The sequence below is a fragment of the Bufo gargarizans genome, chromosome 6, assembly GCF_014858855.1.
Source record: "Bufo gargarizans isolate SCDJY-AF-19 chromosome 6, ASM1485885v1, whole genome shotgun sequence".
Classification (NCBI taxonomy): domain Eukaryota; kingdom Metazoa; phylum Chordata; class Amphibia; order Anura; family Bufonidae; genus Bufo; species Bufo gargarizans.
The window spans coordinates 383,108,843-383,132,090 of NC_058085.1; the positions used below are offsets into that span (position 1 = coordinate 383,108,843).

Below are 23,248 nucleotides of genomic sequence, written 5' to 3' on the forward strand. Positions count from 1 at the left end.
TCCGCATAGCCTCTCTGATGGAGCAGAGGTTTCTTCTTTGGAAGGAGGATACTTCTTCTTTGAATGCGTCGCGTTTTGATTCTGGAAGAAAGGACATCTGTCTCTGGGAGTCCAGAAGGGTGCCTAGAAAGATCTTCCTTTCGCTCATGCAAAGATCTGATTTCTCTAGGTTGATTATCCAGCCTAAATCTTGTAGAACCCGTAACGTCGTCTGCAAATGGTTCCGCAGAAGGACCTCTGAGGATGCTGTCAGGAGGAAGTCGTCTAAGTACGGGACTATTGTTATTCCTTGTTGTCTCAGGAAAGCCATTATCTCTACTATTAGTTTCGTAAAGATGCGTGGAGCACTTGAAATCCCGAATGGAAGACATTGGAACTGGAAGTGATGAACTATGCCGTCTAACGTCACCGCGAACCTGAGGAACTGATGATGGCTTGGATGTATGGGGACATGATAGTAGGCATCTTTGAGATCGATGGTGCACATCAATGCCCCTGCTGGAATCAGTGGAACCGTTGAACGTATTGACTCCATCTTGAACCTGAAATATTGAATCCATCTGTTCAGGAACTTCAGGTTTATGATAGTTCTTAGTGAACCGTCTGTTTTTTTTACCCAGAACAGTTTGGAGTAGTGGCCTCTGCCCTGTTGGGGTCTTGGAACAGGAACTATTGCTTCCATTGCGCAAAGTTTCTCCAAGACCTGAACCATCTGGTTCTTTAGAGACGGAGACTGGGGAGTGGTAACACAGAATCTCTGAGGGGGAGGACGACAGAACTCTATTTTGTACCCCTCTCGTACAGTCTGAAGTACCCAGGGGTTCTGAGTTACTAGAGACCATTGATGACTGAAGAACCGAAGTCTCCCCCCCACTGGTCTGGCGTCATTTATTCTGGTAAGAGGAGGAGTTGGGTTTGAGAAGGAACCCCCTCCCCTTCCCACCTTTGGGGGAGCTCCACCTGCCCGACTTGCCTTTCCCTCTACCTGAAAAATTCTGGAAAGCCTTTTTTCTTGTCCGCGGCACTCTCAAGGATTGTATCTAGGACTGGGCCAAACACATGTGAACCTGAGAAAGGGATCGAACAGAGCTTATTCTTTAAAGCTACATCCCCTGACCAACTTATTAGCCAAAGGGCCCTTATAGCAGTATTCGCCAGGGTGCTGTTTCTAGCTGAAATTCTAATGGATTCGGCCGAAGCGTCCGCCAGATAGGCCGTAGCCATCTTAAGAAGGGGAATGGATTCTAAGATGTCCTCCCTTGGGGTTTTTAGTCTAAGGTGGTACTCTAGCTGACATTAATAAGAGCAGACGAACACTCCCAGGCCTTCTTAAGTAGACCCTCCGTCTTCCTATCCATAGGGTCCTTTAAATTTGAGGAATCCTCAAAGGGGATGGAGGTCTTCTTTGTGACCTTAGTCACCTGAATGTCTATCTTGGGAACTTCATCCCATAATTTAGTATCCTCAGGATTAAATATCAGCCGATTTTTAAATTCCCTAGGCATAACTAATTTCTTTTCGGCCTCCCTCCATTCCTCCAGAATTATCTCCTTCAGATGGGAATTTACTGGGAATAGGCGAGTCTTTTTTGCCCCTAACCCCCCAAACATCTCGTCCTGAACGGATATGGGAGGGCTAGCTTCCTCTACTTGCATGGTATCTCTAACCGCATGGAGGAGGGCGTCTAGGTCTTCAGTAGAAAATAAAAATCTTTTAGGGTGGTCTGAAGAACCAGAAGCAGAGATGGTGTCTTCCTCAATCTCTCCGTCCGAGACTTCCTGATTATCAGAATCAGAGTCCTCCTGAGTCCTCCTTCTTTTTGGGGGAGGGGAGTCAGGTTGAGAAGGAGGTGGCGGAGGGTTTAGAGAAGAAACCGTAGCCTGTACTTCTTCACGAACTATATTCCTAAGTTCTGTGAGAAAGGACGGCTGCTCCTCCTTCATTAACCTGGCAATGCAATCGGCACATAACTGCTTTTTGTAAGATATATGCATCCTTTCCCCGCAAGTCGCACATTTTCTCGGTTTCCTTTTGGGATCTTGGAGAGCCGACTGCCCTGAACTTTTTTTATCCTAGGAAAAAATCTGAGAAACCGTGCTCAATGACTGGGAGAGTACACCAGGGTATAAAGGATAAGGACACTTACATGGCTGCAGCAGAGGGGTCAGACACAATCTTGGATTTGGCTGACGCTTGGGGCTCCATGGTGGCTAAGCAAACACACAGCAGCTCAAAACTTCCCCACTGGGGATTACCTCCACCTCTGCTGCCGCGCTGCTCCGTTCTTATAAGGGGGACTCAACCCCCCAGGGGGAGGGAGTCAACCCCTGAGCACGAGACCCGGCTTCCGGGTTTCCAGCGCTTGTGCTGGGCGCCGCCATCTTGTTTCCGGCTGACCCGAAAGTGACGTCATGGCCGCGTCACGAGATGTGGGACGCCGCCGTCAGGAGCGCACCTCTGAGCCCAGAGCTCACGGAGGAGAAGCGGCATCAGCGTCCCGCCTGCCGCCGTCCAAAGCAGGCTGGGACAAGCTAGAGAACCCCCGAAGGGGGAGCTAGCGGGGCCATACTGGACGCCGCCCGACCTGGCCTGAGAGGGGAGTGCAGGACCCCCGACCCGACCTGGCCCCCGGTGCCTAGGTAAGCACCCCGACTCCTAAGAGAAAACCTGCTTCACTTGCCAATAGGGACAGGTAGACACTGGAGATCGGAGGGAAGGGGGGGGCTTTTAATCTGTCTCACTTCCTGTCCCTACAGAGATTGGATTGGACACCCTCCCATGTGCTGTCATGGGGGACGTCCTGGAAATTGAAATTTTGAAATTTGCTAATTTTTCATTTTTTTTTATCTGGTATTTTTTTTATAAATAAAAATGAAATATATTGACTAAATTTTACCACTGTCATGAAGTAGAATGATCACTTGGCTGGGATTAAGACCAGTCAAGTCATGGTAATGTATATGGCACCCATAATTAATGTGAATATAATTAAATAATAGGATTACCTTAAGAGTAACTTTTATTAGTCAATAATTAAAATACTAGGCCCAACAACTTTGTTAGAGACTACATGCATTTGTAGTCAAACGCCACCAATGAAATTGGTGGAGAGGAGAAGCAGGTGTGAAGTGTAAACATGTGCTCTGAGGGTAGGTTTCCGAAATAAAGGGATACAGATAAAGAGGGAGACAGATACTGTGTCTCTTCCCCTAATTGTCCCCTAGTTCAAACTCTAATCAATGCCCTCACTGTATGTCCCTTAGTGTCCCTTGCAGGCAATGACCGTGACTGCCCAGCTTCGTCAGAAATGCAAAGTTATCACACATCCAGGGGCATACACATCATCTAGTACCAAGCAAAAAACATAGTCCCGACGCGTTTCACTGGCAGTCCGCCAAGTCATCAGGGGACCTATATGCAAAACGAAACAAAATATACACAAATGCACAAGTTGAGAAGTATCCACAGCGCCTCCAAGTATGTTGGGGCCAGTCAGAGAAAGAGCAGTATTGTATAACTGATAACTTAGCTTCTCAGTGTGCAGCGGTTCACGGTTCACTCCTCCTGCGTATGGCAGTGAGAAGCTAAGTTATCAGTTATACAATACTGCTCTTTCTCTGACTGGCCCCAACATACTTGGAGGCGCTGTGGATACTTCTCAACTTTTTGTGTATATTTTGTTTCGTTTTGCATATAGGACTTGGCGGACTGCCAGTGAAACGCGTCGGGGCAATGTTTTTTTCTTGGTACTAGATGATGTGTATGCCCCTGGATGTGTGATACCTTTGCATTTCTGACGAAGCTGGGCAGTCACTGTCATTGCCTGCAAGGGACACTAAGGGACATACAGTGAGGGCATTGATTGGAGTTAGAACTAGGGGACACATTAGCGGAAGAGACCCAGTATCTGTCTCCCTCTTTATCTGTATCCCTTTATTTCGTAAACCCACCCTCAGAGCACGTGTTTACACTTCACACCTGCTTCTCCTCTCCACCTATTTTATTGGTGGCATTTAACTACGAATGCATGTAGTCTCTAACAAAGTTATTGGGCCTAGTATTTTAATTATTGACTAATAAAAGTTACTCTTAAGGTAATCCTACTATTCAATTATATTCATATTAATTATGGGTGCCATATACATTACCATGATTTGACTGGTCTTAATCCCAGCCAAGTGATCATTCTGATTTACGTTTAATAGGTATTGCAGGATTTATGGCAACAGGTTTAGATAAGAATCGATGGTTATCTGAAGCAGGTGATGTTTTTTCAGATAAAACCCTTTCCCTGAAGAGATATACCCCCTCCTTTAAAGCCACCTTCAAGGAACTAACTAAAACTTGTAAGGAACAGATTATCTCCTGGTGGGAGATACAATCACTGGAGAACTACCTGAAACATCAGATAGTTCCCAGGGGTCTAAGGATCACTCTGACTCCAGCGAGCAGGTGCAGGAGCTCAACATTGATGACCAAATGGGAGGAGGAAGCAACTAAAAGCTCCCTACGCTTCATGAACCTGCTACTTGAGGAAGAGAAAACAAATCTGGCCTTATTAGATATTAAACTGATAGAGCAAATAGAAGTAACCAATAAAGAAATACAACTAAAAACCACGCTGGAGAGATATCAGTTTCACTTGAAGGAACGAAAGCACCGCCAGTTCAACGGAGACTTACAGGATTTTAGAGAAAACTGTGTATATACTACCATAGACCGGGGAGTACAAATAACGAGGAAACAGGACTCTGACGTCTCCTCAAGTGAAACTGATATATCCGAAAGTGATAAGGAAGGCGGCCAAATCCACTGCGGAAGAGGTCGGGGGCGGAGAAGGGGGAGGGGGGCACAAGGTGCATATGATAACAGCGGACAATGTTTTTTAGAACAGGGAATTCCCTATCATTTAAGAAACCGCAATCAACCGAGATCCCCACCACCTGTGACCCCGTTACCAAGCAGTGTGGGCAGATATTAAACTTATCATCCAGAAAACTCGTACAGGCAGAAATGGCGATACTTAACAAAGGCTTATCCTTCGTACCCACTTCATTTTTTTTTTTTTTTTTTAAGGTTTTATTGAATAAATCAATACAATACAAAAATAGAGCAGAAGAGAAGTAAACAAAACTCCTCTACTCTTAAATATAAGAAAACGGAATACAGGTCTGTCAAATATCAAATATACAGTAAGTATGATAAGCTAGCATCCAAGGGGTTAGTCGGTATAGAATATCCCATGGGAATATGGAAAGTACACTTCAGAAAAAGCACATGTAAGAACCAGGTGGCAATTATTGATTTAAAATTTCTGTATAATACCTTAGGTCTTAATGATACGTTCCATCCGAGACGGTCCCGAGCGGGAGCAGCAACACCGTCTGAGCAACTCAACGTCCAACAATCCAAGAAGGGTTAGGAGATAAGCGGGTGGGGATATAGATGGGGTATGCCCTAGATGCTGTATATCTAAGGATAATGTTGATAGTGCTAATCTCTGACTAATAGCCCCTGAAGGAAATCCATTGACTCCAGTTCTTTAGGAACTTATGATGAGATCTCAGTTCCCATGAGGATAACTCCTCTAATCTGTAAATTTGATCTATTTTCTAAAACCATTGATCCAAAGAAGGAACTTCGGAGGACAACCATAGTGTAGGTATCAGCAATTTTGCAGCATTCACTAGATGTTTGAAAAGAAGTAGGTTAGGGGGGGAGGGGTTACGAGGATAAAGATTCAGGAGAGCAACTTCCGGAGACGGCATAATATTGGAATTGCAAATCTTGTTACTGATTTGAAAAACCTTTTCCCACCATTTAAGTAAGATTGGGCAGGTCCACCATATGTGGATAAAAGCGCCCCTTTCTTTTGAGCATCTCCAACATGTGTCAGATGCTGTAACTGAATATAAGCATGTCTTGTCGGGGGTTTTATACCATCTTGTAATGATTTTATAGTTATTCTCCTGAATCCTGACACACCTTGAAGATTTATGTGAAGAGTTATATATGATGCCGATATCCTCCGGTGAGAGACTTATATTTAGGTCTTTTTCCCAGAGTCTTATGAAAGCAGGCGTTAGTGCTTCAGGAGGAGTTCTCAGCTTGTTGTACCATTGTGAGATCAGTTTATGTGGGGTGGAGTCACGAGAGATAATATGTTCAAGCCAGGTAATAGGGCGTAACAATGTGTGAAAATGTACGTTTTGAGACATGTATGCCCTTAAAAAATGGAGCCCATTAAAACTTGAGAGAGGGCTTTTTAGGAGATCACAAATCTCTTTTATGGAGAGTAGTTTGCCTTCTTTGTATAAATCTATCAGTTTAAGATTAGACTGAGTAATTTCAGTGGGAAGGCTGCTCTGTAAGGCCTGGGGGGCTAGGTGAAAAATATCCTCTATTTTGAGGACTGGAGATGGGAGTGGGGAGCTTAAGGACGATTTTTGTAAGGTGTACCACGCATTCAGAGTGGCTTTCATAACTGGAGTAATATTAGGATGGGGGGGCAGTGAAGACATGCGTCCCAGTAGAGCCGCTCTGAACGGAAGTTCCAACAAGGACTCTTCCATTGGGACCCAAGATTTCTGCTTGGGGGCCGTTAACCAGTCTACTACTCTGGTGAGTAAAATAGCTCTGCCATAGAGTTCAGGGTCTGGTAAAGCTATTCCTCCCCTCTCTCTCGGATAAGACAAAGATTTGTATGACGTTCTGGCCTTTTTCTTGTTCCATATAAAGGAACGAAACATGGACTTAAGTTTAGAGTAATATGTGGAAGGAATGGGGATTGGTAAGGTTTGTTGGAGGTAGGTAAGTTTAGGGATGATGAGTGACATTAATATGTTTTTCCTCCCGAACCACGAGAGTATAGGGATATCAAGAGAAGTTAAATCTTCCTCCAATTTATTTTGGAGAGGGATATAGTTCAGGTTAAAGAGTTGATTGGGATCTGTACTCATTTTGATGCCTAGATAGGTTAGATAAGGAGAGGACCAGTTAAATGGTGAACACGCTTCTAGCTGACTTTTCAAAGACTTTTTAAGTCCTGTGGATATTATTAGTGATTTATTGTGATTCACCTTAAAATTAGAAAGTGATCCATATGTTTCAAAATGGTCATAAATTTTCGGGAGAGCCATTTCGGGGTTACTTATTATTAAAAGCAAGTCGTCCGCGAATGCGGCTACTTTGTGCTGTTGGTCTCCTAAATTTATTCCCAATATGTCAACATCCATCCGAATAGTCTGTAGAAGAGGTTCTAAGGCAAGAACAAACAGGAGGGGAGATAGAGGGCAGCCTTGCCGGGTGCCATTACTAATTCTAAAAGAATTTGACAGGGTATCGTTGACCCTTACTGAAGCTGAGGCATTTTGATACATTGCTTTTATTGCTGCTATGAAGGGGAGGGGGAAATTACGAGATTGCAGCGCCGCATACATGAAGGACCAGTTGACTCTGTCAAATGCCTTCTCAGCATCTGTGCTGAGAAGGACCAAGGGTAGGCCTTTCCTCTTGACGTAGTGTATAATGTTGAGGATACGAGCCGTGTTATCTTTCCCTTCTCTTTTTTTCACGAAACCTACTTGGTCTCTGTGGATTAATGAGGGGAGAAGTTTTGATAATCTGTTTGCGAGCATCTTAGCTAGAAGTTTTAAATCGATATTGAGAAGAGAGATGGGCCTATAGTTGGGACAAAGAGAATGATCTTTACCTTCCTTGGGTATTAAGGTGATGTGAGCTTTGGTCATGTCTGTCGATAATGGTATACCCCGCAGGGCGCTATTGTATACTGGTATAAGATGTGGGATTAGTACTTCATGAAAAGATAAGTAGTAGGGTATGGGGAACCCCTCCGGGCCTGGGCATTTCCCTTTGGGGGAGTTTTTAATGGCATGTAGGAGTTCATCTGAAGAAAATGGGGAAGCTAAGTGAGCTTTATCCTGTTCCGAGAGAGAGGAGAGGGCCAAACCACTAAAATATGAAGTAAGAGATGGCGGGACCACTGTATCATCGGAGGAAGATTGCATTGGATTAATATTATAAAGAGATTCGTAATAGTCTCTAAATAATGAAGCAATTTTACTTGGATCAAAGGTTAGAGCACCCTCTGGAGTCTTTAGTTTATGTATGTAATTACTTAGTTTTCTACGTTTAAGTCTGGACATCATACAGTCATGTGAAAAAATTAGGACACCCTTTGAAAGCATGTGGTTTTTTGTAACATTTTTAATAAAAGGTTATTTCATCTCTGTTTCAACAATACAGAGAGATTAAAGTAATCCGACTAAACAAAGAAAACTGAAGAAAAGTCTTTTCAAGATCTTCTGTAAATGTCATTCTACAAAAATGCCTATTCTAACTGAGGAAAAAGATAGGACACCCTTGCCCCTAATAGCGAGTGTTACCTCCTTTGGCTGAAATAACTGCAGTGAGACGGTTCTTGTAGCCATCTACCAGTCTTCGACATCGGTCTGAGGAAATTTTACCCCACTCCTCAATGCAGAACTTTTTCAGCTGTGAGATGTTTGAGGGGTTTCTTGCACGTCCAGCCCTTTTCAAGTCACCCCACAGCATCTCAATGGGATTCAAATCTGGACTTTGACTTGGCCATTCCAGGACTCTCCATTTCTTCTTTTTCAGCCAATCTTTGGTTGATTTACTAGTATGTTTTGGGTCATTGTCATGTTGCATGGTCCAGTTCCGCTTCAGCTTTAATTTTCTAACTGATGGTCTCACATGTTCTTCAAGCACCTTCTGATACACAGTAGAATTCATCGTGGATTCTATGATGGTGAGCTGACCAGGTCCTGCTGCAGCAAAGCAGCCCCAAACCATGACACTTCCACCTCCATGCTTCACAGTTGGTATGAGGTTCTTTTCTTGGAATGCTGTGTTTGGTTTACGCCAAACATGTCCTCTGCTGTTGTGTCCAAATAATTCAATTTTGGACTCATCTGTCCAAAGAACATTATTCCAGAAGTCCTGGTCTTTGTCAACTTTATCTCTGGCAAATGTCAGTCTGGCCTCGATGTTTCTCTTTGAAAGCAAAGGTTTCCTCCTTGCACACCTCCCATGCAAGTTAAACTTGTACAGTCTCTTTCTGATTGTAGAGGCATGTACTTCTACATCAACAGTAGCCAGAGCCTGCTGTAGTTCTCGAGATGACACTTTAGGGTTTTTGGAGACCTCTTTTAGCATCTTGCGGTCTGCTCTTGGGGTGAACTTGCTGGGGCGACCAGTCCTGGGCATGTTGGCAGTTGTTTTGAAAGCCCTCCACTTGTAGACTATCTTCCGGACAGTGGAATGGCTGATTTCAAAATCTTTTGAGATCTTTTTAAATCCCTTCCCAGACTCATAGGCTGCTACAATCTTTTTTCTGAAGTCCTCTGACAGCTCTTTTGCTCTCACCATGGTGCTCACTCTCACTTCAACAGTCAGGAGCACACCAAACTAAATGTCTGAGGTTTAAATAGGGCAAGCCTCATTCAACATGCAGAGTAACGATCTACTAATTATGTGCACCTGGTGTGATATACCTGTGTGAGATCTGAGCCAATTTAAGAGGGAATACATGTGAGGGTGTCCTATCTTTTTCCTCAGTTAGAATAGGCATTTTTGTAGAATGACATTTACAGAAGATCTTGAAAAGACTTTTCTTCAGTTTTCTTTGTTTAGTTGGATTACTTTAATCTCTCTGTATTGTTGAAACGGAGATGAAATAACCTTTTATTAAAAATGTTACAAAAAACCACATGCTTTCAAAGGGTGTCCTAATTTTTTCACATGACTGTATATCGAGAAGCTTTATTTCCGTGGGCAAATATTTTATATTGTGAATGTAGGTAAAGTTTGGCAGAGGCCGTGTTTAACAGATTTTTGATGGCAGCCCTACATGAAGAAAGTACCATTAAGTGTGATTCTAATTGGGATTTTTTGTGGACACTCTCCAGGTGACTAATTTTTTCATAGAGGGCGTCTAACTGTTTTTGTCTCTCTTTTTTGAGATGGGCCCCTAAACTGATACAGTGGCCCCTTATAAATGCTTTATGGGCATCCCAAATTGTTTGAGGCGAAACCTCAGGAGTACAATTTGTTTTGAAATATTCTTCAAGAAGGTCTTTTAGTTTAGATTTAGTGGCTGGCAGATTGATGAGTTGCTCATCGAATCGCCAATGACTGGAGGGTTTATGGCTAAGGGGAGATTTCATATGCAAATATATGGGAGCATGATCCGAGAGGATTATAGATCCTATATCAGCTCTAGAGCATAAATGGAGATGTTCCTTTGAGATGAATAAATGATCTAGACGTTGATACGATCTGTGTAGTGATGAATAGAAAGTGTAATCTCTAGAATCCGGATACATGGTGCGCCAGACATCTATTAGGTGAGCCTTGGCTAGTGACCTTAATAGAGAACGGATTCCCTTTTGGGATTGGGCTGATTTGTGCGAGGAGGAGTCAATGAAGGGGTTTATGACCAGGTTAAAATCCCCCCCAACTACTGTAATGCCATCCCTAAAAGACTCTATTTTTAGAAGAATTGACTTGAGCCAGGATATCTGACGTTTGTTCGGAGCGTAGATATTTATAAAGGTATATAGGTGTTGGCCTATCTTGCCTTTAATCATAATAAAACAACCTTCCGGGTCACATAGCTGATCATCTAAGATGAAGGGTATCTTGCTCTGGAAGCCGATACTGACTCCTTTAGAGTTGGACTTGGGGGAACCACAATGAAACCACGTAGGATAAAATGAGAAGGATAAATTGGTGTTGGGACTTAAAATGTGTTTCTTGTAAAAAGATTACGTTCACTTTGTCTCTCCTCAACATCCCAAAGATCTGGCTCCGCTTAGAAGGCGAGTTGCAGCCCTTAACGTTATAAGAGGCAATGCTAATAGCCATTATGGGGGTGATGAGGAGTGGCAGAGCAACGAGTCAGTACCCACTTCATTTTTCAACCTATTTAATTGGACTAAGAATTTGAGCCTATAAGAGCACTAGGTTACCACCAGTAGGTGACCCCTCTTGCATTGATGTTTTTCTAAACCAGGTCTCCCAGGAACTGGAATATCTAACTTTTGATAAACCTAAGTTCAATTGTACCAAAGACGAATATAAGGCATTGGAGAATTTAGAATGTGACAGTAAGGTCACGATCAAGCCTTCAGATAAAGGGGGCAATGTAGTCATCCTAGATACCTCCAAATACAAAAAACTTTTCCTGGAGCTCTTGGGAGACAAGGTCCTTATTAAATAATCAAGACTGACCCCACTGTCAAATATCAAAAAATACTGAAAACCATCCTCTGTGAAGGTAAATCAGAGGGTTTAATCTCGGATGATGAATTTGACTTCCTCTACAAAAAGTACCCGACTACACCGACCTTCTATAGCCTCCCAAAAATTCATAAGGGGGTCACACCCCTTAAAGGAAGGCCCATAGTTTCCGGGGTTAACAGCCTAGGACAAAATGTAGGGATATACATCGACCGTATCTTGGCCCCCTTTGTCAAAACATTACCCTCTTATATTAGAGACACTGGGGACCTTTTGGGTCGTCTGGAAGGAATCTTTGTTGAAGTTGACACCTGGCTGGCCTCGATTGATGTGGAGGCGCTCTACTCCTCCATCCTACAACAATTTGGGATGAGGGCAGTTGAGACATTTTTGATGACCAGAGGTTGCCAATTTCGAGCACACAGCTGTCTGGTCCTGAGACTCCTGGAGTTTACACTTACCTGTAATTACTTTGTCTTCGGGGGACGGGGGGAATCTTATACCACCAGCTCAGGGGCACAGCGATGGGGAGCCCCTGTGCCCTGTCGTATGCAAATCTGTTCCTGGGCTGGTGGGATAGGACCATCGTATTCGTGACCCTCTGGCCCATGTGACCGATAACTTGGTCACATGGGTCAGATTCATCGATGACATTTTCATCCTATGGAAGAGGGAGGCTGAGGACCTACATCACTTTGTAGGTATCCTCAATGTTAATGAGGTCGGCTTGCGATTCACCTTTAAGATGAAAAAAGATGTTCTCCCATTCCTGGATATTGTCATTATGAGAGGGAATCAGGGAGAATTGGGGACTAAAAGTTATAGAAAACCTACCTCTACAAATTCCTTGTAGAATTGGAATAGCCACCATCCCCTCCCCCTCAAAAGGGGAATCCCCACCGGACAGTATTTAAGGATGAGGAGAAATTGCTCCACTGTGAATGACTTTAAACAACAAGCAGGGGACTTACGAGTTAGATTCAAAGAAAAGGGTTATCCTGACTCGGTCCTCAAGCAAGCCAAGAGCCCGATTTAAAAAAGCGGAACTACTGCACCCCAAAAAAATAAAAACTGCGGAAAACATTATACGGTTGATTAGTACCTACGATGGTGCAGCAGGGGAAGTGAGAAGTGTCATCTCAAAACATTGCGGTACCCTTCTTTTGGACCCCGACATTAAACAAATTGTTGCACCACATGCACAAATCACGTATCGCAAGGGTCGCAGTCTCCGGGACCGTTTAGTGCATAGTCACTTTAGTGAAACCAGTGTTAATACGAATATATGGCTTAAACCATTCGTTGGCTGTTTTCGCTGCAGTGGCTGTGTTGCCTGCCCCTTCATCTTGAAGGGCAAGGACTTCTTCAGTAATGTAACAGGCAAAATGCACTCCATTAAAGGCTTTCTCAATTGTAGATCAAGAGGAGTTATCTACAAGGCAACATGTCACTGTGGCCTAGAATATATTGGCAAAACCACCTGGGAATTTCGTAGACGGGTGGGAGAACATCTAGGAGACATCAGAAATGGTTGAGATACCCCACTGGCCAAACATGTAGAAGCCAGCCACAATGGAAGAACTGAGGGCATGACTTTTATGGCCATTGAACTTGTTCCTCCACTGAAAAGAGGAGGCAATTGGGACAGGAATATCCTTCAAAGGGAAAGTTGGTGGATATTTGAATTGAAGACCACACAACCAAATGGCTTAAATGAACAGCTGTCCTTCGGGTGTTTTATTGAGGAGACTAGGTCTGCCCGCTGAGGAATGACAGCTGTCCATTTGCCTCTTCAATATCCATCCCCGAACCCCCCCCCCACCCTTTATGTTGGATGCAATGTTTGCACTGCCTAGATTCTGCATTATATATAGGGAACATTTGCCTATATAGTTTCCTTTCAGAGGGGTCGCACCTGGTCCCCTCCGTCTAATAATTTAATGTGTGCCAATGCGTGTACTCAGCTATACCAGAGACTATTGGGTAATATACTTATTTACTGCTTTAATCTTAATCTTACCTGTCGAAAGATCCTGCACTTTAAATACCTGGGTAGCGCTTCTCTATGATTCGATACGACTGACGCACCCCCTTTGGCTTTCTATGCCACTATGTGTATGTGGATATGTGGGGCTGGTTGCGTTAGCCCATCTCCCAGCCCCTCATCTCCATATCCCCGCCCCCCAATACTATTTGAATTACCGCTACGTAACTGTAGGGGATGGACTCGGGGCTATCTTGACACAACTCTGGTCTGAGTCCCTGTCATGTGACTCCTTGCTGTGACGCGGCGCACTCGTGACTAGCGACGTCACGACTCACGTGATCAGAGTATCATGTGACTCGTCGAGGGGCGGATCTATGTAGGCCCGGGCTGGTTTAAAAGGAACGCCGATACGGGCACTCACTGCCATCGCTGCCATACGCAGGAGGAGTGGACCGTGAACCGCTGCACACTGAGAAGCTGCTCTTTCTCTGACTGGCCCCAACATACTTGGAGGCGCTGTGGATACTTCTCAACTTGAGCATTTGTGTATATTTTGTTTCGTTTTGCATATAGGTCCCCTGATGACCTGGCGGACTGGATGTGTGATACCTTTGCATTTCTGATGAAGCTGGGCAGTCACTGTCATTGCCTGCAAGGGACACTAAGGGACATACAGTGAGGGCATTGATTGGAGTTAGAACTAGGGGAGACATTAGGGAAAGAGACCCAGTATCTGTCTCCCTCTTTATCTGTATCCCTTTATTTAGTAAACCCACCCATTAGAGCACGTGTTTACACTTCACACCTGCTTCTCCTCTCCACCTATTTCATTGGTGGCGTTTGACTACGAATACATGTAGTCTCTAACAAAGTTATTGGGCCTAGTATTTGAATTATTGACTAATAAAAGTTACTCTTAAGGTAATCCTACTATTCAATTATATACACTGTCATGAAGTACAATATGTGGCGAGAAAACAATCTCAGAATGGCCTGGATAAGTAATAGAGTTTTAAAGTTACCACATAAAGTGACACATGTCAGATATGCTAAAAAATGGCCTGGTCCTTAAGGTGAAAAATGTCTGGGTCCTTAAAGGGGTTAAAGGAATAACAATCATTTTTATGGGGATTTTATATTATTGTTTTTGTTGTAATTTCTCTGAATCCAATAATGTCAGGTAGTAGTTTATCTGTGACTCTAAAGGCCCGTTCACACGTCTGCAGTGCCGCCATGCCTGTTTTGTGGACCACAAACCATGGGTCAGCAAAACAGGGCACTGGCTGTGTGAGCGCCGCATCGTGGTGCTGACCCTTTGACTTCAATGTGGCAAGTGTTCTGCAAGATACAGCAAAAGATAGGACATGTTCTGTTCTTTTCAGAGCAGAGACACGGATCTGGAAGCCCACGGAATAACACAGAAGTCTTTCCTTGGGCTTCCGGGTTCGTGCCTCCGCTCTGCAAAAGATATGACACCTCCTATCTTTCACCGTACCTCGTGGATAGCAGACCCAATGGAGTTAATGGATCTGCACCATGATGCGGAGCTTGCACGGCTGGCTCCAGTGTTTTGCAGACCCTCGGTTGGCGGTCCACAACAGCGGCATGGCAACACTACAGACTTGTCAATAGGACCTAACAAGATACCTTATTTTTTGCTTTATAAGATGGACCTGATCATAATATCCACCTAGGTTTTAGAGGAAAATAATAAAAAAATATTTAGACCTCAGATCAGATCCCCGACCAGATCCCCAGTCTTCACGAGACCCCTAAATCAAACCCCAATCTTCGTCAGACCTCAGAACAGACAGTAAAATAAATAAAAATACTTACCTCCCTGGCTCCAGGCGGCTCTTCCTGCTCTCACGGCTCCCTGGTCTCCTGCTGGCACCGCTCTGCACTGTGACCGGTGCACTACGTCCTGGCGCTATACACAGTCAGGACACAGCACAGCAGGCACCTGAAAGAAGACCAGGGAGCGGTGAGTACAGTCAGTGCTACACTCACCGCTCCCCGTGCTCCTGTATTCTATGTCCTTAATAAGACACATGGCCATTTTCGCCTCACTTTCGGGGGAAAAAAGTATTTTTTAGCGAAAAATGCATTATATATATAGTAGTATGTTATATGTTACTCTTCATAAAGAAATCAGCGGTTGAGGAGTTAGCGTTCTCTGGTACTCACCTCCGGGCATGTTACTGCTGTTCATACAGAGCTCATGCAGAATTTCAGAGTGTTTAGCTTCAGAGAGTTCCCGATTATAAAGTAGGGAAGGAAACATGAATATTAGTAATTAGTAATATCATCAGTGACAATGAGCCGACCCTCCTGCCTTCTATAGGAGTTGTCAGACTTACCAAGTGCTTCGATAATACGGAAGAGAACAATATTGGCTCCTAGGAGGACAGTAATAATCAGGAATTTCCAGGAAGGTGTCCAGATCTTGGTGTTATCTGTGGGCATTATGAGAACGTTCATTAGGTAATTCTGAAGTATCAGAGGGAGAGCCCCCTGTTCAGGACCCTCATCTATTAACCAGTGCGAAGAGCAGCCACAAAGGGACATCTCTGGTTCTGGAGGACCCGGCATCTCTATGTATAACACTGACAGGCCATTCAGTTCAACGGAGAAAGTGTAATACATCTTATCCCCCTGTGGTGGCGCTGCAGGAAGTTTGGACACATAGGACACCTTATAATCAGATTATTGTTGTGGACGCGTTCAATAAAAGGGATTGTCCAAAGCAGAGTTTAGTTTTTGTTTACTTAGAGAAACCTTCTTACAACCTACATCTGGTCTGACCTTATAATAGAAAATACAGGTCCTTCTAAAAGAATTAGCATATTGTGATAAAGTTCATTATTTTCTGTAATGTACTGATAAACATTAGACTTTCATATATTTTAGATTCATTACACACCAACTGAAGTAGTTCAAGCCTTTTATTGTTTTAATATTGATGATTTTGGCATACAGCTCATGAAAACCCAAAATTCCTATCTAAAAAAATTAGCATATCATGAAAAGGTTCTCAAAACGAGCTATTAACCTAATCATCTGAATCAACTAATTAACTCTAAACACCTGCAAAAGATTCCTGAGGCTTTTAAAAACTCAAAACCGCAATCATGGGTAAGACTGCCGACCTGACTGCTGTCCAGAAGGCCCTCATTGACATCCTCAAGCAAGAGGGTAAGACACAGAAAGAAATTTTTGAACGAATAGGCTGTTCCCAGAGTGCTGTATCAAGGCACCTCAGTGGGAAGTCTGTGGGAAGGAAAAAGTGTGGAAGAAAACGCTGCACAACGAGAAGAGGTGACCGGACCCTGAGGAAGATTGTGGAGAAGGACCGATTCCAGACCTTGGGGGACCTGCGGAAGCAGTGGACTGAGTCTGGAGTAGAAACATCCAGAGCCACCGTGTACAGGCGTGTGCAGGAAATGGGCTACAGGTGCCGCATTCCCCAGGTCAAGCCACTTTTGAACCAGAAACAGCGGCAGAAGCGCCTGACCTGGGCTACAGAGAAGCAGCACTGGACTTTTGCTCAGTGGTTCAAAGTACTTTTTTCGTATGAAAGCAAATTTTGCATGTCATTCGGACATCAAGGTGCCAGAGTCTGGAGGAAGACTGGGGAGAGGGAAATGTCAAAATGCCTGAAGTCCAGTGTCAAGTACCCACAGTCAGTGATGGTCTGGGGTGCCATGTCAGCTGCTGGTGTTGGTCCACTGTGTTTTATCAAGGGCAGGGTCAATGCAGCTAGCTATCAGGAGATTTTGGAGCACTTCATGCTTCCATCTGCTGAAAAGCTTTATGGAGATGAAGATTTCATTTTCAGCACGACCTGGCACCTGCTCACAGTGCCAAAACCGCTGGTAAATGGTTTACTGACCATGGTATTACTGTGCTCAATTGGCCTGCCAACTCTCCTGACCTGAACCCCATAGAGAATCTGTGGGATATTGGGAAGAGAAAGTTGAGAGACGCAAGACCCAACACTCTGGATGAGCTTAAGGCCGCTATCGAAGCATCCTGGGCCTCCATAACACCTCAGCAGTGCCACAGGCTGATTGCCTCCATGCCTCGCCGCATTGAAGCAGTCATTTCTGCAAAAGGATTCCCGACCAAGTATTGAGTGCAGAACTGAACATAATTATTTGAAGGTTGACTTTTTTTGTATTAAAAACACTTTTCTGTTATTGGTCGGATGCAATATGCTAATTTTTTTAGATATTAAATTTGGGTTTTCGTGAGCTGTATGCCAAAATCATCAATATTAAAACAATAAAAGGCTTGAACTACTTCAGTTGTGTGTAATGAATCTAAAATATATGAAAGTCTAATGTTTATCAGTACATTACAGAAAATAATGAACTTTATCACAATATGCTAATTTTTTTAGAAGGACCTGTATTGCACAGAATTCCGGATTTTATTTCTACCTTAAAACCATCAGATTACTGTTGACGGATCTGATTTTACCTTACGTGACAATTTATTTAGTTTGTTGTATCTGTATTACATAGTTACATAGTAAATACGGTTAAAGAAAGACATAAGTCATCAAGATCAACCCAAGGGATAGGTGGGGACACGACTCCCAGCAGGAAGTGAGACTCAGATTTCTACACATTTTCATAAGCATTAATGTCATGTACTTATAAGAATTCATCTAAACCCATTTTAAACCCGTCCCCTGTTCCTGCTGTGACCACGTCCTGAGGAAGTCTATTCCACAGATTCACCGTTCTTACAGTAAAGAAGTTTTGACGCTTCTGGAGACTGAGCCTGTAGTCGGCTCTTATATTATTTCCTTTGTATCTCTTACATGCACCACGATGTAACTGTACTGTGTAAGCGTGTAGAGCAGGTTTACCAGCTCAGCCTCCTCCATATTCGTCAAGTGGCGGCTGTGTAATAGCAACCGACTCAGATTGGTTGGTATCACAACCTTGCAAAAGGTTCCCTGTGCTGCCATAGTGGGGTGCCTGAAAAGCCATGCCTGAGACAGCCTTTAAAAATACCATAGACTGCAATAGTATAATATTGAAGTCTATGGTACAAGCTATCAGAAGGGTCCTGGGGGTGGACTAAAAAGGACAGTTAAAGAAAATATATATATTTTTTTTAAATAAAAAAAATTAAATCACTACCTTTTTCAAATTTTACATATAAAAATAAACATAATTGGTATCGCCGCATAGAAAAATGTCTGAACTAATAAAATATATAATATATATTTTTGTGTGGTGAATGCTGCAATAGAAAAAAATATATAAATGCCGATAATGCTGTCTTTGGGTCACCTTGCCCCCCTCCCCCCTCAAATATGGAATAAAGCATACCCAAAAAGATACCAATAAAAAACACAAATCACCCTGCAAACAAGCCCTCACAGAGCTCTGCAGACTAAAACTTCTCAGTGTCAGAATATGGTGTTGAAAAAAAAAATGCTTTTTTCAAACTTTTTTATTTTTAAAAGAAGGAAAATATAATAGCAGTTATATAATTCTGGTTTTCTAGATCTCTGCTGCTGTCAGTGAATGGAATCCTTCTTCTGCCCGTGTCCTGCTCACACATCTGCTGGGCTCGTTACAGTGTATAGAGGGTTTATAATGAAATACAGATTCTCCCCATTCTCAGTCATCTCCTGGGCACTCGGACACAAGACACACTGTACAATATCAATGAAATCATTACAGAAATGTCTCTTACCGGGAGTCTTCATGTCTATAGCTGCTCACGGGGATTCTTAAGATGCTGTAGAATGGTGTCAGGTCTTACAGACACTTCAGTATAAGATGGGTGGTGGTCTTCTCTCAGGATGACGCCTTTTCCTGTGTCTCTGAAGAGCATTTTGTCACCCACATCCGGGCAACCAACACGGTGGTCAGTAGTTATCAGCCATCTGTACAGAGCAGTCAGTGCACAGAGGAGACCACAAGTTGTTTCCACTTCTGATCTTTGCGACTCCATAAAAATAAATAAAAAAATCACAGAAAACAGAAAATAATGCACTAACACAATAGATGCAAACATTATATATGGACTAAGCCATCACTCTGATATGATAAAATCTGAGACGCCTAACCAATATATTTTGATCAAAACACATCTGTGCCCGCCTACTCGCGCCAAGGTGGTCTCAGTCAGTCAGGTCCTACTCTAAACCTACCTATGCCATTGGGCATCTACATTCAGGAGAGCAGACCCTGCACATACAGTGTGCTGCTCCTAGTTACCTCTGTGTGCATTAAACAACCAATGAGAGGAGAAGCATGCACAGCTATATGTACCACCTTTAGAGTAGCACCTGCCTGACTGAGACCACCTTGGCATGGGTAGGCGGGCACAGATGTGTTTTGATCAAAATATATTGGCTGAGATACTCATATTCTATCATATCTGATTGAGGGCTTAGTGTATATATATTGTTTGCATCTATTTTTTTTCATAAATGAAGCCATGGACATCCGCATATTTATTAATCATATCACGCAGGATGTTTTTATCTTAGTTTTTTCTCTGTGATTTTTGCTGTATGCCTCCATATACAGTCAGTAAGTGCCCACTCCTCGTGTGCTCCTCACCTGCTTCTACAAATCCTGATTAACCTCCGGTGATAAAGCAAACATCTATAAATATGGTGTTATTTTCTCCAAAAAGGAAACCTCAGAAAGCAGAAGTAAATGCAGTTGTTAGGGGGGTAATTGGCAGCTTTCCCGTGTACTAATTAGTGGCCTCAGATTTCTACACATTTTCATAAGCATTATTTAGTGAAATAATGGCAAGTCCAGGAGCAGTCGGCAGTCGGTGGTCTCTAATGATACGGTTTGTATAGAAATGATCAAAACTGGTGTAAAGGAAAACGGTCTTAGTTGCTCCATAGCAACCAATCAGATTCCAACTTTCATTTTTCATTTAATAAAAAAAAAAAATGAAAGGTAGAATCTGATTGGTTGCTATGGGCAACTAAGGGCTCTTTCACACTTGCGTTCTTTTCTTCCGGCATAGAGTTCAGTCGTTGGGGCTCTATGCCGGAAGAATCCTGATCAGTTTTATCCTAATGCATTCTGAATGGAGAGAAATCCGTTCAGGATGCATCAGGGTGTCTTCAGTTCCGGAACGGAACGTTTTTTGGCCGGAGAAAATACCGCAGCATGCTGCGCTTTTTGCTCTGGCCAAAAATCCTGAAGACTTGCCGAAAGGCCGGATCCGGAATTAATGCCCATTGAAAGGCATTGATCCGGATCCGGCCTTAAGCTAAACGTCGTTTCGGCGCATTGCCAGATGCGACGTTTAGCTTTTTCTCAATGGTTACCATGGCTGCCGGGACGCTAAAGTCCTGGCAGCCATGGTAAAGTGTAGTGGGGAGCGGGGGAGCAGTATACTTACCATCCGTGCGGCTCCCGGGGCGCTCCAGAGTGACGTCAGGGCGCCCCAAGCGCATGGATGACGTGATCGCATGGAACACATGATCCATGCACATGGGGCGCTCTGGCGTCACTCTGGAGCGCCCCGGGAGCCGCGCGGACTGTAAGTATACCGCTCCCCCGCTCCCCGCTCCTACTATGGCAACCAGGACTTTAATAGCGTCCTGGGTGCCATAGTAACACTGAAAGCATTTTGAAGACGGATCCGTCTTCAAATGCTTTCAGTTCACTTGTGTTTTTCCGGATCCGGCGTGTAATTCCGACAAGTGGAGTACACGCCGGATCCGGACAACGCAAGTGTGAAAGAGGCCTAAGGCTACTTTCACACTTGCGACAGAGGATTCCGGCAGCGATCAAAAAGTCATATGCACCCTAAAATAGTAACAATCAAACCGTCATCTTATCCTGAAAAAAATGAGCACCTACATAAGACAGTCTCCCAAAAAATAAAAAATAAACTGGCTTTCAGAATATGGAGACACAAAAAATGAGTTTTTTTCCAAAAATGCTTTATAATTTAAAACTGAAACAACCAAAAAAAGTTGTCATATTTGGTATTGACGCGTCTGTAACAACATGCTCTATAAAAATATCACATGATCTAACCAGTCAGATGAACATTGTAAAAAATAAAAACGATGCCCAAACAGCTATTTTTTGTTACTTTTAATCACAAAAATTGTAATATAGAGCAAGCAAAAACATATGTACCCTAAAATAGTACCAACAAAACTGCCAACTTATCCCACAGTTTCCAAAATGGGATGTTTTTGTAAACTACAGTATCAGGGCAATAAATATTGAGTTTTGTTTGGCTGTTAACCCTTGGTTTGTTACCGGAATTTTTTTTTATTAAAATGGAAAATCTTCCAAAAAAGTGAAATTCAGAAATTTCATTTACATTTTCCTTTAATTGTTGTGGAATACCTAAAGGGTTAACAAAGTTTGTAAAATCAGTTTTGAATACCTTGAGGGGTGTAGTTTATAAAATGGGGCCATTTATGGCTGGTTTCTATTATTTAAGCCTCACAAAGTGACTTCAGACCTGAACTGGTCTTTAAAAAGTGGGTTTGGAAATTTTCTGAAAAATTTCAAGATTTGCTTCTAAACTTCTAAGCCTTCTAACGTCCCCAAAAAATGAAATGGCTTTCACAAAATGATCCAAACATAAAGTAGACATATGGGAAATGTAAAGTAATAACTATTATATGAGGTATCACTATCTGTTTTAAATGCAGAGAAATTGAAATTTGGAAAGTATTGAATTTTTTTTATTTTTTGGAAAGTTAGGGATTTTTTTAAAAAATAAAAATGAAAAATGTTGACTGAAATTTAGCACTATCATGCAGTACAATGTGTCACAAGAAAACAATCTTAGAATGGCTTGGATAAGTAAAAGCGTTCCAAAGGTATTACCACATAAAGTGACACATATCAAATTTTAAAAAAAACGGCCTGGTCCTTAAGGTGAAATATGGCAGGGTTCTGAAAGGGTTAATAGTATTGCCTTGAAACTGTTATGTTTATGTAATATGCCTGGTTCACCAGCAGGTGGCAGTGTATCTGGAGAGATAGAATGTAACTTACCATTCCCCCTCTTGGGCAGAAGTGAGCTAGTTCTGCTTCCTAAGAAGGGGAGAGTTGCAGGAAGTTATAGGCAATGTAGACTCAATGGTGGAGTTGAGAAGACATGGAGGGGGTGGTCCCCTTCCTTTAGTTGGAGTCTCTAAAGGGAAGCAGCTCATAGAGCACCATGACAGTTTAAGAGACAGAGTAACATGAGGGGGTCAACAGCCAAAGGCACCCCACAAAAAAGGTACCAGAACAGTTAGCAAGTCCAGCTATCAGACTGAAGCCTGAGTTTACCCCAAAACCTGCTGGAACCAAGAGAAAAACCGAATATTTTCTGGATGCAAGTTTATTCAATTAAAGCTGTTGAACTTTCACTAAGTCTGGACTTGACTTATTCTCCACCTCCTACGACTCTCCACTTTATTTCTCCTGAGCCGAACCCCGAAGATTGACGGTATCCAGGCACGAGCACAGTGACACACACAAAACTAATAAGGCCTCATCACTAGCATTCCGAAAAACCTGGGACACGATAACTACCTTACCTTACTGTCACTGCTGCTGCCACCCTCCCCACTCTGTCATGGGGCCAATGCTTGAATCTTGGGGGACTGCACAGTTAAGTCTACAGGGATGAATTAGACCTAACAGTAATGCCTCATGCACACGGCCGTTGTTTTGGTCCGCATCCAAGCCGCCATTCATTTCAATAGGGCCTCAAAAGATGCAGACAGCTCTCCGTGTGGTGTCCGCATCCGTTGCTCCGTTCTGTGGCCGCACAAAAAAAATACAACATGTCCTATTCTTGTCCGCCCTTTGCGGACAAGAAAAGGCATTTATATTGAAGGCTGTTTGTGCCGTTCCGCAAATTTCGGAACGCGCACGGACGCCATCCGTGTTTTCCAGATCCGCGATTTGCGGACCCCAAAAAACACCACGGTCGTGTACATGTGGCCTCACAGTGACCTATAAT

At 43.2% G+C, this 23,248-nt stretch overlaps 1 protein-coding gene across 2 annotated transcripts in view; it reads right to left on the reverse strand.

Annotated features, from left to right (window-relative positions):
- Nucleotides 1-19,340, reverse strand: part of LOC122940018 (killer cell lectin-like receptor subfamily B member 1A) — a 76,865-nt gene extending 57,525 nt beyond the window's left edge. Inside the window, exons 1-3 of one of the 2 annotated variants that reach the window (XM_044296314.1) lie at nucleotides 18,986-19,340; nucleotides 15,631-15,726; nucleotides 15,458-15,514 (exon numbers count right to left, since the gene is read on the reverse strand). In XM_044296314.1, the coding sequence (XP_044152249.1) occupies nucleotides 15,458-15,514; nucleotides 15,631-15,726; nucleotides 18,986-18,998 (166 nt within the window). In that variant the 5' untranslated portion in view covers nucleotides 18,999-19,340. Of the gene's footprint in view, nucleotides 1-15,457; nucleotides 15,515-15,630; nucleotides 15,727-18,985 lie in introns of those variants that run through there. The other variant, XR_006390227.1, reaches the window with a different exon arrangement.
- Between the last annotated feature and the right edge of the window lie 3,908 nt (nucleotides 19,341-23,248).